Source organism: Herpailurus yagouaroundi, unplaced genomic scaffold (assembly GCF_014898765.1).
Source record: "Herpailurus yagouaroundi ecotype Mexico unplaced genomic scaffold, PumYag 159, whole genome shotgun sequence".
NCBI classification, from domain to species: Eukaryota; Metazoa; Chordata; class Mammalia; order Carnivora; family Felidae; genus Herpailurus; species Herpailurus yagouaroundi.
The window spans coordinates 10,081,633-10,099,443 of record NW_024412400.1 but is presented as its reverse complement, the minus strand read 5'-3'; the positions used below and the strand labels follow the sequence as shown (position 1 = coordinate 10,099,443).

General features: G+C 35.6%; 1 protein-coding gene across 6 annotated transcripts in view; it reads right to left on the bottom strand.

Annotated features, from left to right (window-relative positions):
- NKTR (natural killer cell triggering receptor) overlaps nt 1-17,811 on the bottom strand; it is a 63,019-nt gene that overhangs the window by 27,172 nt on the left and 18,036 nt on the right. For 4 of the 6 annotated variants that reach the window (XM_040479930.1, XM_040479926.1, XM_040479927.1 and 1 more), the window contains exons 3-6: nt 7,436-7,510; nt 6,338-6,445; nt 5,536-5,580; nt 3,699-3,786 (exon numbers count right to left, since the gene is read on the bottom strand). In XM_040479930.1, coding sequence (XP_040335864.1) covers nt 3,699-3,786; nt 5,536-5,580; nt 6,338-6,445; nt 7,436-7,510 — 316 coding nt within the window. Of the gene's footprint in view, nt 1-1,534; nt 3,787-5,200; nt 5,229-5,535; nt 5,581-6,337; nt 6,446-7,435; nt 7,511-17,811 lie in introns of those variants that run through there. The other 2 variants (XM_040479931.1, XM_040479929.1) reach the window with 2 other exon arrangements.

Sequence of the window (17,811 nt, the reverse complement as noted above, 5' to 3'; positions counted from 1 at the left end):
ACTCCACGGCTGTACATAAGGTCCCACACACTAAGCAAAGGGAGACCAGTGTAACCACCACGCCATCGTTCTATCCATAGCTGATGAAGACTGCTGCCTAATTTAGACAAATGAGCCCGAAGTTTCTTTGCAGCACCTTTCAGACTGATGAAAATTAGGCAATTAGCAAACTATCTCCTTGAGGGGCAAGACAATGTTTGCACAGAAATCATTCCACATATTCAAAAACTTAGGATCAACCTACAAACACTTTCTTCCTTTTATGCCCACATTTTCATGCCAAAATGTTTACTTTACCTATGAGAATGGGTAGGTATCTTATAAACCGAAAAGGAAAGATAGAACTAACTCAAGGTGAATAGCAAATAAAACTAGAACCAAGGCCTCCTGATAGCTAGATTAGTGGCTCTAACCCAGAAAAATAGTTATTTAAAACAAAGCTATAAACCGCCCTAATTAATCTTTTTAATGACTACTTCATACAATACCTTCTTTATCTCTTCAATGAATATATACAAAAACAATGAAAATAAGAACAGAATTAACAGACTGTTACTAACAGCCAAAGGAAAAGAAAAATGTTTCCCCGTGTGTCATTTTATCTTAGCATTATACATACAAGGAAAATGTTGGTCTAGAGGATCACATCCTTTTCTCCTCTAAGACTTTATAATTCTATAGCTTTTATTATGGTTTCTTTCTAGTGTTTGGCTCCAACAAATAAATAATAAAGGACAAAGTGACTAAATACTGAGTTAACTGGGTTACTACTTTGGTCCCAGGTCTTCGAATTTCTTCAAAAATACTTCAACATGAACGGACCGTTATTTCCTTAGTGATTCATGGGGACAGTGCTATATATCATCTCTTCCATGTTTCTTGAGCAGTATTATTCCAAAAAGAATCAGTTTTATTCTATTTAAACCCTCCAAAGCAAAATCTTTGTGACTAACACAGTAGTAGACATAGGCAGTAACTGCAAAAATCACAAATAGTTTTAAAGAAGAAAATGCGAATTTTATCAGATACATAATTGTTCCATCCAAAGGAAGCAATATATGCGCAATCATGTTTAACAAAAATGATGTATGCCTTACGAAGGGGAAGTTTTAAATGCGTAAATAATAAAGACAATAGTTACTGCACAAAGCACAAGAATCTTTGAGGAACATTTTGCAAATACTCACACTAACAGCACCAAATTTACTCCTTAGGAATTACAAAGTAGATTTAAAATATGAGCTACAAATGCAATTTTGCAAGGATGCATTACAAGTCCTTAGTAAGCTTATGAGACTGGAACCATATAGGGAGTCGTTGGCATTTTACCACCATTGTCACACCACCCTTTCTTGTTCGGAATGCAGAAGAGCTGCTCAAGGTGCCAAACGGCAGAGCTGTGGTGAGAGGGAGGGGTGTAGCTGCCGCCCTTGGGGAGCTGGCAGCTAGCCCTGCTACCACCAACCCTCGCAGCCCCACCTCTTAGAGTGATTGTCTGTGACGGTTTACACAACTTGAAGATAGTAAGTTCTACTTTTTTTTTTTTTTTTACTTCCTCCAACTCCAAAAAGATTTGGACTTGCAAGACAGATTTTCAAACATTTCTCTTTTACGGACCATTATCTCCATTTTCCCTTTCTATAAAAGCAAGGAAGTGCTTTGTATAGAAAGGTGAATGTTAGTTTTATTTTATCCTTCAACACATGGGGAACTGGCAGTTTTAGCCAGCATAAAAAAAGCACATGCCACAAAAATTTCTTTAAAAAAAAAAAGATAAGGATCTTTTTTTTGTATGTGCAAAAACACTAAATTTGCTTCCAAGATTGCTTTTAACTGCAAATTCATTTCCATGAGTAAATTTCAAACTAAAAATAGAAAATTTTCTTTCAACACAAATTCAGTGATTTTACTGCCATCTACAGTTAATTATGAAAAGAAGCTGAAAAATTTTAATCCTAATTCATGGATGTCAAAATTTTCATTTGGCATTCTTTGTCAAAAATAGCAGTCCAATGTAAAATTAAACTAGGTAGAAACAGCAATGGCCTTAATTTTGTTTGATACTAAGCATTCCTAGAAATGACTTAAAGGCGTACTGAAGTACACAGAAACAAAATACTCTGTATTTTTTGAAGGGAGAACCTCAGACACTGGATTGTAATTAATGTATGCACCAGTTTTTACATTCTATACACAAGCTAACTGGTATGTGGCAATGGGAAGAAGCTGGTGCTGCCTGATAAATTTTCATGTACTGATACAAAAAAGGAAATCTAAAAGAAACTTTAGAGCCCTCAGATGGTAGCTTCTTGACCAATGAATCATTAGTTTATCATGTTCACAGTTCAGATAAGCTTAAAAATGGAAAATGGGAAACCTCAATCAAAGAGTAAACAGTTTTGTATTAAATTACTATAAAAGAAGTTTTTCAAAATATTTCCCACTAATTTTTTCTTTTCTTTTTTTTTTTTTTTTTTTTTTTTTTGGCCCTTAAGAAGGTTAAGGATAGAAACATGCTCTAGGAGAGAAGTCTTAATAACTACTGCTCTATGGGATCAAAACATGATCTAGGAACAAATGGTTTTGGTCCTCCTTTCCTGCACAGCTCCAAGCACTGTCATCTTCCAGCAGCTTTCCATTTTTAGGACATTCTTAGAAATAGAATGCCCCTTATCTGAACTTTTATCAGATCATGTTGGAAATCTATTTTGCAGACAACTTTAAAATGTGAGATTTATTTTACATGAATAATTTACTCCTTTAAAGACAGGGAAGCGCCATTCACACTCATCCATTCAGAAAGATGACAAAAACTTTTTCTGGTAAACTGTGAATAAAATATTTCTCCAACATAGGTAACACAACTCTAGAGATTTACTTCCAATCAAAAGCTTCTTGAACTTCATGCTAGTCAATTATCTTTCTTATTTTATATCCTGGGATTATAATAAAAATAGGTTTTAGAGTAGCTTTAGATTAGAATATATAACTACAAGTATCCCAAAGGGCTTTCAGATGAGAAGTAAGTAAGGTTTTGGTTGTGCATGCACATACATGAAAAGTTGTTTATTTTTTTAAAAAGCAAATTCGGCATTCGGAAGTTTCCTGAGTGATAATCTCATAAATTTTGGTCGAAATGACAGCAATATTGGGTTAATTCAATTATGTACAGAGATCTTCTACAATGCTGATGCAACAGCAAATCACTCATCTCTATACAATATCAGAAAATAATGGCACCTCTCTCCAATGAACTCAAAGAGCATCATTAAGAGAAAAAGCCACCATACAATGGTTTACTCAAAGCAACTACTTTCCAGGCCAAGAGGACATCTACTCCTAGGCCATGAACAACTTTTAAATGTTGACCAATAGTTTATGTTCCAATCTAGTTTTAGCAAACTGAGCCCCCAAATTTGCTAAGTAGAAGCCAATTTCTTTTCTTAAGATGACAACGTATTCTGAAAATAATGTACATCTTCAAGTTACATCTCGTAAGTACCATTCTTCAAATGCAGGATATATGCTGAAAGCTGAGGCGGCTGTTAGAGCTTACCAGTTTCTGTAACATTAGAAATTAATAATAAAGCCCAAGTTGACAGAATTCTAGCATTAAACTTGGTTTAACTCTACCATCTTTCTCATGAACAGCGCTTCTCTGTTTAAGAAAAGCTCATCTCTGAATTATGCCTACTCACATGAAAAACTGGGAACCATTGGTATGTTTCCCTCGATTTGCCATTGACAAAAGGAACGCTCTGTCATGTTTGAGAATAAAGTTTTCATCTGTTTGAAGAAAACACAAATTCGTCAGTCTCCAATTATAAGCCACTTTTAAAGTGTAATGTTCACAGTAATAAATAGAAAGCAAAGGATGAAATTCCTCTTCTGGTCAGTACAGATACTTGTCTGAATATTTAGAAAAAAATTTTTACAACTAATCAAAAAACAAAAGCATAAAAAGATCAAAGATACTACTTAAAGCCTTGAGGAAAAGAACATATATTTAATACTTTATACAAACAGCCTTAGAACAGTCACTTTTAGTAGTAACATAGTTTGGCTACATGATATGTGAACTATGACTTTCAGGGAAAACTAGTAAAGGAATTTTAGAAAAATCTCTACAGTAAAGCTCATTTCCTTCAAATTTCCAATTATCCTACTTAATGCACTAAACATGGGAGAAGTTTAATAATCTTATGAACTTAGTTTCTATATGGTAAATTTATTACTCAACTGTACTAAAGCTAGACTATGAGAGCAAAAAACAAAAAAATTACAGAACTTAAGTTGTAAGGATATGCCTAAATTAAATCAAGTATATAGATTCCTAACAACAGGATAAAAAATTACCTAAGGAAGAAAATCCTATAAAAACAAAAACTTAAAGGGCGAAATATAGTTTTAAGATACATAAGTATCTGCCGCAGGGAACAACCACATTCGAGCGGCCTACAACATCAGTCTCAAATTGCTACAAGCTGATAGAACCAGCTAATGAGCTGCTTCCTACTGGTTCAAAGGAAAAACTGCCATAAAGATCACTCAGAGAGGATTTTAATTCCAGCAGAAATATCTTGAAAATGAATTTAAATTTCCGTTTAACATTCATACAAACAAACCTTTCTTTAGAACAAACAGAAACATAGAAAACTTTAAAAAATGATTACCTTGGGAACAGGCTTCTGAAAAAGAGTGGTAATCCATTTTCCCCCAAAAGAAATATAAAAGACTATTATAACGCTGAAGCTATCATGGCATTAAAATCTAATCAGATTGGATCCCATTATCAATCTCTGCAACTGACTTTTCTAAGGCTTTTTGGGGCAAATGCAATAGTTAGACTTATGCAAATACTACTACTGTAGGAATAAAATACAATCATATAATTCTAGTATACAAAAGAAAACATACAAACCTTTGAGAAAGTAGGAAATACCAACTTTTAGTCAAAGAAATTGTTTGGTTTAGGGGGAAAAAAACACAACTAGATTTTTTTCCTGATGTAGAACTAAGAGCCCATTGTGAAAAGAAAAAAAGATACAGATGCACGTATGAAATAGTATACAGAATTTTCCAAGTCTTCAAGCAATATAAGAAATCCAGCCACAACCTGACCCAGGCTGTCCATAAACTTATTAGGAAGGGTGCAAGGGAACAGAATTGGAGTTTGTGTTACTGAGCTTCGTTCTCTTACCTTTTCATTTTGCAAAAGACCACATTCTCTATAAACAAAAGAATATGTTGACAGTTTTAGGCAGGAAGATAGGAGTTTTCATGTATATAGTTGCCTAACCTCCATGCTGAAAGTCATGTTTAACCATAAAGTTAGCCTTAATTAATCTTGTCAATTAAAAGTTACATATTACAATATAATTTATCCCCAAGTTCATGCAAATAAAGTATTTTCATGCAGCATTAGTTTCATGCAAAAAGTGAACTATAAGTAAACCTCTCCTCATTAAAAGTACATGATCAAATTTGCTTTAACATCAGAACTGAAACAAAAGACCATAAAATATTAAGCCTTACCTTTAAAATATCCACCATAAATTGATTCTCCACCTTTTCCATTACCTGCAAATAATGACCTATATTAAGTTATAATGACAATTTAAAATATACTAATACATATAAATTACTTTTTATGCTTTCAATTTATTAAAGAAACTAACAACTTGTAATTGCTATAATCAAAATTCTACAAATCCTCAATTAACCTCATCTTTGAATATAAGTGCAAAAAAGTCCAGTACTGTTATAATAAATATTATTAAAAATTATCTCCAGGGGCACCTGGGTGGCTCAATCAGTTGAGCATCCAACTTTGGCTCAGGTCATGATCTTGTGGTTCACGAGTTCAAGCCCCGCGTCGGGCTCTGGGCTGACAGCTCAGAGCCTAGAGCCTGGAGCATGCTTCAGATTCTGTCTCCCTCTCTCTTCCCTTCCCCTGCTCATTGAGCTCTCTTTCTCTCTCTCTCAAAAGTAAATAAAAAAATAAAAATAAACTAGCTCCATAACCCATTTATTTCAAAAAGTAATCATACCAACAAAATTTGGCAAGAATAAAAATAATCCACAAGTACTTGGTATTCATTGTAAGAGAATTCACCAAAAATCTGTAATATTATTAAAAGTACATAAAAACAAAATAAAGTGGCTTGGTATTTCGCTTTTCATACATTTTTTGCTCTATAACATTCACTCATCCAACATCTATTCACTGACCACTTAATATTTACTTCATACTGTGATACAATATTTACAATTAACAGTATGAGACACATAAGAAACCGATAGTTGGAGTTATTAAAAGCGTAACTTTTAGCTCTACCTTCGCTGAAGTCCCCACCCTGAATCATAAAGTTTTTAACCACACGATGGAATGTGGAACCTTTATAACATAACTTCTTCCCAGTTGTTTTCCCAAGGCCTTTCTCTCCTGGAAAACAAAGAAATGACGTTTAGCTACAAATGTATCTGTCCATGGAAATTAGTCCAAATTAGTCCTTTGTGAAATCCCTCCTGTGTGCTGGCACTGTAAGAGATACAAGACACAGGGTGACGACGGAATACACACATGGGTTCCAAAAGTAAGTATCAAGCAGCATATAAATGTTAAATTGTGTAGCAGTGACTCTATATGCTATAGGAGAAAAGCAGATTAGAAATGCTTATCGCTCCACCAAGAGAGAGCGGTGAAGGAGTTGGTACAAACACTGTATATGTACGTAAGTGTATCCAAGCACACACTTAAAAATCTTAATTTGCTATTTTAAAATAACATCATAGATGTTTTTCCTATTTTAATTAAAAAATATATATAAACTCAACTATAAATAACAAAGAACAACTGCATTATGTTTTGCCTATCTTCTAATCCTAAATTTCTTAGAAATCTGGAATGCTAGGGTCGCCTGGGTGGCGCAGTCGGTTAAGCGTCCGACTTCAGCCAGGTCACGATCTCGCGGTCCGGGAGTTCGAGCCCCGCGTCAGGCTCTGGGCTGATGGCTCAGAGCCTGGAGCCTGTTTCCGATTCTGTGTCTCCCTCTCTCTCTGCCCCTCCCTTGTTCATGCTCTGTCTCTCTCTGTCCCAAAAATAAATAAACGTTGAAAAAAAAAATTAAAAAAAAAAAAAGAAATCTGGAATGCTAAATTTGTTCAAAATACTAAAATTTAGAATTTTGAACTACAATGTTTAGAGATGATTTAATTACATGCAGTAGTACTTTCTTTTTCACTTTTGAGACCATTTCTTTGTCCTCTCTTCAAGAAATATTTCCCTGATTTCCTACCAGTGAAAATAGTGTTTTTTAACGTGCTAAACTCATTTTACAGCCCATTACTTTTTAAGGAAAACATCTATTCTGTTAAGCAAGATAAAACTCTAAGTCATGACTTCTCATCAGAAATAATTTAACAATTCATTTACCTGAGCATAGGCAAAGGAAGTTTTTGCATGTTTTTGGACATATGTCTGAGAAGAGCTGAAACATAATGCGACCAACTGAAATAAAACACATTAAAAAAAACAAAGGTAAGCAAGATGATTAAATAGGTCATTTTATTTTATATGGGAGAAAACACAAATAATCAAACTGAATCAACAAACTGAAAAGTCCATTTTTGTAATTTAATTTTTCAAAAGGCTTAACGGGAAAAAATTTCATGGAGCAACACCAACTAACAAGAATTCTACTCTATTTGTTAGTGCTAGAACTCATATGCAGCCTAAGCGGCTTCAGCCCGAAAACTGTAGGATTTCAAGTGTGTTGTAAAGGGGCTTCATATTATTAGATCCCTTTTAGTACAGTCTCCTATCTAAACACCATTAATCTGCTTTAAAATATTCTCAATAACAGTTGTCTAATCTATGCTTGAGCCCCTCTAGTGATGAGAGCACATCATCACAAGACACTCATTCTGGCCCATACTGTTAGAAGAAGGTTCTTCTGCCCTCTGGATCTAGCTTTCTACCTTTATGCAAGAACTACTTAGAACCAACTTCCTGAACTGCCATCTTGGTTGTGGTTCCTAAAAAATACCAAAAACACACAAAACAGACAGAAAAAAAAAATACAATACACAGGAAATGAGAAGGAACAAGCTTACAAATTTGATTTAATTATACCACAGGGAAGTACTTCACAAACTATTTGGTCTCAGGACTTCTTCAAACTCTTAAAAATTATTGAGCTTTTACAATTTGGGTATATCTATTGCTATTTACTATATTATAAATTAAAACTCTGAAATTCTTAAAAGACAAGAATATAAAGCATACATTCCATCAGCTGTCAGAGTGGTGAGATCATTACGTATTGTATATCTGGAAAATTTGACTTGTGAATGAGAGCACAACAGGCAAATTGTATTACTACCAAAGTAGTTTTGCTTTACAGACCTGAAAGGTTCTCAAATAGAGTAAAAAATATTTTGATTTACAATCACTTTCCCGAGTCCCCTTTCCTTTTTATTCTACACAGTCTTTTCCATTATGAATGAACATTTTTATTTAATCAAAAGGGATTTACAGAATAAATCAAAATTAACTGTGGACCAAATGTTAAGTTGTCTTCAGCACAGATGCACACTGATTGGAATCACTCTGTACCACTAAGATTTGAATTTATTCCTGGCCATGTCAGTCGGTTTCTCGGAGGACAAAACAAAGCTACAAACTACCTCGTAATAGACACCCTTAAGGGATAAAAAGTGGGATTAATGGCATTACATAAGACTTTCTTGTGTCAACACTCTGCTTATCGCTTCAATGGAGCCAAATTTTAAAGCAATTTCAAAACGTTCTAGCTCATCTTTACATCTAAAGGAATGAAGAAAAAGATAGGGAATTAGAATTTTTTTAATGCATGTAATATCAGTAATAATACCACTCTGTATTTACATGGAAATATTTTGCTAGTGTAATAAAAATATTTTCAATCTTCATAAATCCCTGGGAAATAGCTGACTAGGTTGGTGACAAGTCAGTTCAAAACCATCTAGCTTTGCGGACTAGAACATAGATTTTTGGAATCCCTGTAAGATAGTTACTTTCCAGGATAAAAGATATAATCAAAACATTCAAAAACTTAGCTTTTTCTTTTAGGACTATAGTAACTTCAACATCAAGTTTCTTTTTTTCAAAACCTTTGATGCTTCCAAATGAAAGCCAGTAAAAGTTTCAAATGTTTCTATTCCTCCTTTACAGATGATTAAGAGCTATGAACCCTCGAGTGGTATAATACATATGAAAACAGTTAAATGTGATTACATTTCCAGGTCTAATATTCAGAGAGGGATAGCAAACGACAATGATGTTTCTAAAAAACCACTCACCTCTAAATATCTTACCCTCTAACTTGATGAAGAAAAAAAAATTCTATTCACTTCTCAATCTCATGGGACAGGGTCTAAGTTAGAGCTGAAGTTTTGGTTCCTTTATGGCATTATGTTGTTAAGAGTAAATGAAAGGGGCGCCTGGGTGGCTCAGTCGGTTGAGTGTTCGACTCTTGGTTTTGGCTCAGGTCATGATCTCACAGTTTGTGAGTTCAAGCCCTGCATCAGGCTCCACTCTGATGGTGCAGAGCTTGCTTAGAATTCTCTCTCTCTCTCTCTCTCTCTCTCCGCCCCTCCCCTGCTCACTCTCTCTCTCTATCAAAATAAATAAATAAATTTAGGGGCACTTGGGTGGCTCAGTTGGTTAAGCATCCGACTTCAGCTCAGGTCATGATCTTGGGGTTCATGAGTTCGAGCCCCATGTCAGGCTCTGTGCTAACAGCTCAAGAGCCTGGAGCCTGCTTCACGTTCTGTGTCTCCCTTTCTTTCTGCCCCTCTCCCACTCGTACTCTCTCTCTCTCAGAAATAAACATTAAAAAAAATTTTTTTAATAAATAAATAAACTTAAAAAAAAGAGTAAAAAAAAAAAAATAGAACAAAACCAAATTGTTTTGGGGGTGCCTAGCTGGTTCAGTCAGAGGAGCATATGACTCTTGATCTTGGGGTTGTGAGTTCAAGCTCCACACTGGGTATAGAAATTACTTAAATACATAAACTTAAAACCAAACTGTTTTGGCTTCACTACCAGGGTGCCAGGTTAAAAACACTGCCAAACCCAGAAAAATAACTTAAAAATCCATAGAAAGAACAGATTAACCCAATCGGGCATGCAAGACATGAGAAAGGCTATGGACATTCAGTCACACTGGCTGAGACTACCTTCTGAGTTTAAAATGTCTGCATACGTGGGGCACCTGGGTGGTGTAGTCAGTTAAGAATCCGACTCAATTTCTGCTCAGGTCATGATCTCACAGTTCAGGAGTTCAAGCCTCACGGTGAGCTCCATGCTGACAGTGCAGAGCCTGCTTGGGATTCTCTCTCTCCCGCTCTCTCTCTGCCCCTCCCCCAGTCTCTCTTTCTCTCAAAATAAATACATAAACTTAAAAAAATAAATAAATAAACACTGGCTACACGCAGGAAAGGCCAAGCAAGACACACCTAAGTCATGTTGTAATCCTGATGTGGCCACTAGATGGCAGCAATAAAATCAGCAAGTACTTGGAATATGAATATAACAAACCTCACCTTTCAATAATATCATTGTTTCTTGTTCTCAGAAACAGCTGCACTGGAATTACAGGTATAGTAGTGAAAAAGGAGACATATATTATAGACATGAAAGATACAGTAGTTGAAAAAGTGAGCACTGGTTGGGAAAAAATATTTAGCAGATGGTACACTGCACAAGGCAAAGAATATCACATATACAATTACAAGAGATGAGGATAAGAACAAAGGTATGAACGGGTCATAGGGGTTAGGCAGAGAGCAAAATCTAAGAGGAAATTAAAGAATGGATATACCACTTCAACAAAATCAGGCCATTTATCCATTTAACTGAGATCCTCCCCAGGTGTCAGGTGGTCCAATAGTACGTAAGACACAGTGCCTGTTTGGGGGAGCTCTTGTTTTAGCTGGGAATGACAGATACAAATTCTTACACAATGGAGTGAGCAGTCAATAGTATGAACAAAATGCACTTATATCCACCCTACGCCTGACTGATGCATGTGAGAGCAGAGGGATAGGGACCAGGTCTGTTTACTCCCCACTTTATCCCCACTGATTTGTACAGAGTCTGGTACAAAATAAGTACACAATAAATACTTGAATAAAAACAATAAAAACACGTGAAACCAAAACTATTCAAAGATAGAACTTAACAAAATATAAATGAACAAACACCTAAATACACAGATAAAAAGTATTCATTACACCAGGAAAAGTTATTACAAGTGGAACGACATCAAGACATTGCTTAATAAAAGCTATTTTCAGAGATATAAAGGAAGAGACTTCTTCTAGCATTCAGGCAGTAGAATCATGTCACCTACAGGGAAAAGAAATTAGGCTGACTGCAGACACTTTACTTTAGAAACTGGAGACAACAGAACACTGCTACCATCTTACACAGACTAATAGGTTGTGAACACAGAATTCTATACATAGCAAAGGAAATACAATAATTAGATTTCATCCTGAAAAATCTATTTGAAATATAAGCCTAAGATAGGACTCAAAGAACAAATGAGAAAACGTTAGTGGGAAAAGAGTGATACTGAGCACTAAATCCATTACAACACAGAATTAAACCTAAACAACTAGGGTAGGTATGGTTACAAAATAAAATATAAATGTTTCAGCTATTGGGAAACAAAGTAGGTGTTGGTAAAATTTCTTTTGGCTATTTTTAGGAACCTTCTAAAAATATTTTCTTTTGAATAGGTAATGTTTTTCATGATTCAAAAATACAACAGTGGAAAAAACATAAAGAATGAGAAGTCTTATTCGTACTTCTGTCAACAGGTAATCACTTTCATTAATACCATGTGTGTGCTTCCAGTGTCTCTTCAAACACACAGGCAAATAGTGATATATTCTATTTTTCTTGTTTTACAAAGCAGCGTAACTGCTGAAAGTAGTAATCTTAAAAGTTCTCACAAGAAAAAAAACTTAACTCTGTGTGGTGATGGATACTAACAAGACTTCCTACAGTGATCACTTCACAATACATACATATATCTAATCATTATGCGTATACCTGAAACTAAGATGTTAGATATCAATTTTTTTTAAGTTTATTTATTTTGTGAGAGAAACAGAGAGCAAGCACATGTGGGAGAGGCAGACAGAGAGGGAGAGACAGGGGAGAGGCAGACAGAGGGAGAGAGAGAATCCCAAGCAGGTTCCACACTGTCAGCACAGAGCCTGATGCGGGGCTTGAACCTATGAACTGTGACATCATGACCTGAGCCCAAATCAAGAGTTGGATGCTTAACCAACTCAGTAGCCCAGGCGCCCCTATATGTCAATTATATCTCAATTTTAACATGAATAAAAATGAGCAATTCCTTGGTTAAAAAAATAGGTAGCATGTTATGCATACTGTGCTATACTCTACTCACTTAATGAATACACCATGAAGATATATTAAACATTTTTCAAGTTACTATGGAGGAGCAATCCACAGTAAAAAGCTATAAACAAAGAAAAGGAAATAGCACGAAAACATAAGATTTCAGATAAAACCAAAAAGCTCTCTAATTTTTTAGGCACATGGAGCTTTTTTCATGACAGGTCAACTAACACCCAGCTAAAAATATCCTGCAGATAGTACCAGCAAAAACTCAAGAGAATTTATTGGCTTGTGTAGTTAGTTGACAAGGATATGGGCTGAGATCAGAGAACCAAAGAACTGTAGGAACCAGGATGTCAGGGAATGAGGCCAGGGAATGGCAGAGTTGCCAGGTTACAAAAGGCCAAAAATACTGAATACCACCTCTTTGTCCTGTTCAATGCACACAGCCCTAAATGTTTTCACTAATGATTAGATACATTACTCACTCAAATGAAGAAAGAAAAGCAATAAACAAACCTAACAAAGATTTTAATAAAAGTGTAAGAAAAAATTAATAAATTAGAAAATAAAAATATTAGACATGGGGCACCCGGGTGGCTCAGTTGGTTAGACATCTGACTTCAGCTCAGGTCATGATCTCACAGTCCATCGGTTCGAGCCCCGTGTCAGGCTCTGTGCTGACAGCTCAGAGCCTGGAGCCTGTTTCAGATTCTGTGTCTCCCTCTCGCTCTCTGCCCCTCCCCCACTATGCTCTGTCTCTCTCAAAAATAAACAAACATTGGGAATGAAAGCTGGTGCAGCCACTCTGGAAAACAGTATGGAGGTTCCTCACAAAACTAAAAATAGAACTACCCTATGACCCAGCAATTGCACTACTAGGCATTTATCCACGGGATACAGGTGTGCTGTTTCGAAGGGACACAGGCACCCCCATGTTTATAGCAGCACTATCCACAATAGCCAAAGTATGGAAAGAGCCCAAATGTCCACTGATGGATGAATGGATAAAGAAGATGTGGCATATATATACGATGGAGTATTACTCGGCAACCAAAAAGAATGTAATCTTGCCATTTGCAACTATGTGGATGGAACTGGAGGGTATTATGCTAAGCGAAATTAGTCAGAGAAAGACAAAAATCATATAACAAAAGTCATATGAAGACTTTAAGAGACAAAACAGATGAACATAAGGGAAGGGAAACAAAAATAATATAAAAACAGGGAGGGGGACCAAACAGAAGAGACTCATAAATATGGAGAACAAACTGAAGGTTACTGGAGGGGTTTTGGGAGGGGGGATGGGCTAAATGGGTAAGGGGCACTAAGGAATCTACTCCTGAAATCATTGTTGCACTATACGCTAACTAATTTGGATGTAAATTTTAAAAAAATAAAAAATAATAAAATAAAATAAAATAAAATAAAATAAAATAAAATAAAGTAAAGTAAAGTAAAATAAAAAACTAAGTGGCCCATTGGGAAGACCGGGTGGCTCGGTCCAAATAAAAAAAAAAAAAAAAAAGTGTGTATGTGTCTGTTTATATACAAAACTGATATTAAAATAATGTTAAATGCAGGTATTAAATCATATTGGTTATATTTTCTTCTATAAATAATTGTTTCTTACATTTTAAGAATGAATAAATTTTAGATCAAAATAAAATCAGTCATTTAATTTATATGTTCACTTTTTCTTTTGCAGAGAGGGTTATTTTATACTCTGTAAATAAATAAACATACATCAATGTTTTCCTCATTAAAAAAAACAAACATTAAAAAAAATATTAGACTTGATAAATTCCAAAGCTGGCTCTTTTGGAGGAAAAATAAAAAGGGACACTAAATTGTAGGAAAAAATTGTAAGAAGGTATGGATTACAACTCCATGCTGATGGAGACTAAAAAACAGAGCCAAGGAAGAAACAAAATGCTGGTAAGTATACATCCAAAAGTGTGCTGTTAAATAACTCTTGAGATTAAAATGTAATGCCATCTCAACTGCTTCAGAGCACAGCAAAAGATGAAAAGCTTAACAAACTTTATGAAGCAAATTAAATTGATACCAAAGTCTGAGATAGATGACATAAACAAACTTGAAAACTCTCTATATATCAATCTCATTTTTTAAAAGGTACTATCCTGAGACAGAAACCACAAAAGCATTTGATGAAGGTAAAAAAAAAAAAAGAAAAAAGTGGGGAGGGGAGAATAAATGTGAGAGAGAGCAAGCGAGCACGAGCACAGGACAGGAACAGAGGGAGAAAGACTCTTTAGCAGGCTCCACACTCAGCACGGAGCTCGATGGGGGCTCGATCCCACGACCCTAGGATCGTGACCTAAAATCAAGAGTCGGATGTTCAACAGACTGGGCCACCCAGGCTCCCTGAACATTCATCCCTTAACATAAGCACAAAAACTCTCAGACACCCTTCAAATCAAGAGACAGCATTATGTTTAGTGGTGGAACATTAGGACAGCACTAATGTCATTAAAGTAAGGGACAAGTCAAAAGTGCTTGTTTGGACTTCAAGCTGTATTACAAAGCTATGATCATCAAGACAGTATGGTGCTGGCAGAAAAACAGGCACTCAGATCAGTGGAACCCAGAAATGGACCCACAGACATATGGCCAACTAATCTTTGACAAAGCAGGGAAGAATATCCAATGGAATAGACAGTCTCTTCAGCAAGTGGTGCTGGGAAAACTGGACATCGACATGCAGAAAAATGAACCTGGACCACTTTCTTACACCATACACAAAAATAAACTCAAAATGGATGAAAGACCTAAATGTAAGACAGGAAACCATCAAAATCCTCGAGGAGAAAGCAGGCAAAAACGTCTTTGATCTTGGCCGCAACAACTTCTTAACACGTCTCCAGAGGCAAGGGAAACAAAAGCAAAAATGAACTATTGGGACCTCATCAAAATAAAAAGCTTCTGCACAGCAAAGGAAACAATCAGCAAAACTAAAAGGCAATTGATGGAATGGGAAAAGATACTCACAAACGACATATCAGATAAAGGGTTAGTATCCAAAGTCTATAAAGAACCTATCAAAAACTCAACACACAAAAAACAAATAATCCAGTGGAGAAATGAGCTAAAGACACGAAAAATACTTCTCCAAAGTAGACGCCCAGGTGGCCAACAGACACATGAAACGATGCTCAACATCACTCATCATCAGGGAAATACAAATCAAAACCACAATGCGATACCACCTCACACCCGTCAGAATGGCTAACATTAACAACTCAGGCAACAACAGATGTTGGCGAGGATGTGGAGAAAGAGGATCTCTTTTGCACTGTTGGTGGCAATGGAAACTGGTGCAGCTACTCTGGAAAACAGTATGGAGGTTCCTCGAAAAACTAAAAACAGAACTACCCTACGACCCAGCAATTGCACTATTAGGCATTTATCCTCGGGATACAGGTGTGCTGTTTTGAAGGGACACATGCACCCCAATGTTTCTAGCAGCACTATCAACAATAGCCAAAGTATGGAAAGAACCCAAATGTCCACTGATGGATGAATGGATAAAGAAGATGTGGTATATGTATATACGGTGGAGTATTACTTGGCAATCAAAAAGAATGAAATCTTGCCATTTGCAACTATGTGGATGGAACTGGAGGGTATTATGCTAAGCGAAATTAGTCAGAGAAAGACAAATATTGTATAACTTCACTCATATAAGGACTTTAAGAGATAAAACAGATGAACATAAGGGAAGGGAAACAAAAATAATATAAAAACAGGGAGGGAGACAAAACAGAAGAGACTCTTAAACATGGAGAACAAACAGAGGGTTACTGGACGGTTGTGGGAGGGGGGATGGGCTGAATGGGGAAGGGACATTAAGGAATCTACTCCTGAAATCATTGTTTTACTACATGCTAACTAATTTGGATACAAATTTTAAAAAATAAAAAATAAAATTAAATTAAAAAGGTGCTTGTTATCATCACTATTGTTTAATGCTGTTCTAGAAATTCTAGGCCATGCAGTAGACAAGAGAATCATATGAGAAGTATACATATCAAAAAGAGCAAATTCATCATTATTTGAAAGACATAGCTGTACATCTAGAAAACCTAAAAGAACCAACTGAAATATTAATGGAGACACTGAAATTGTTAATATTTTTTATGATCAGTAAGAACTAGTAAAAAGGATAAGAATTAAAATCATATTCAAGACACTAACAAAAAACATTCTAGCTACTTAGCCGTAAGAGTGTAGGACCTATAAAAACTACAAACCTCTGAGAGGCATAAAGGCAATCTGAATAAAAGGAGACATAATTTATTCTTAGACAGGAAAACTCAAAATTGCAAATGTGTCCAATTTTCCCTAAAGTAAAATATAGTCATTTAATTGCAACCCCCCCAAAGTATTAAGATTTCTGGAGATATTTAACAAAATTATCTGAAGGTTATCTGAATGAACACGCAATGCCCTTCTCCCCATCAACTTTTTATTGAAAAATAATTTTAAATCTATAAAGATGCTTTGCCATGTTAACTTTACTCCTACCACTCTACACATAATTTTCTTCTGGTTCAAACTGAAAATTATAGATGTTGTAATGCTTCATCCTAATTACTTCGCTATATACTCCCAAAGAACAAAGATATTCTGTACTTTACCCCAACACCATTGTCACAACATGTTAACAGTGATTAACACCACAGTCTAATAATAGTCAATATTCATATTTACCCAACTGGTTCCACAATGCCCTTTATACCTCTTTATTAAATCTGGGAGTCTAACCAAAGATTATGCATTGATTTGGTTGTCATGCTTTGGTCTCTTTTAATCTAAAACATTCCCCCCCCCCCTCTTTTTGCATCCCATCAGGAAGCACATGTCAGTCTGACTCATTACTGGTAATGCTGAAGTATTATATTAGCCAATCTCTCAGCTGTAAATGTACTTCCCCCCATTTTTAAATTAATAAGTGGAATGATATTTTGAAACTTATGTGTATACTATGTTCTATAACAACTTTTCACCCAATAGTTTGGCCACTAATGATCCTCTTCCGCACGAATCATACTGAGGGTTGCAAAATGTTTCTTCTAATTCCACCATTTCATTTGTATTTACCCAGTTTGAATTCTTCTGTTAAGAGCTTCACCCATCCACCCAATGTCAAGAGTGACAGAGTAACAAGACAAAGCCTGAGTCCCTGACATCATCAGCCTTGATCTGCTGACTGACTGGGAGCTGTGTAAGAGAAAATTTGTCTTAAATCTAAGTCACTGTTATTTATCAGCCTTTATGTTTAGCAACCATTGCCATCATATACTCTAACAAATACAGATACTTCCATATGATAGTAAACTATATAACCACTACAAGTGATTACATAAAGC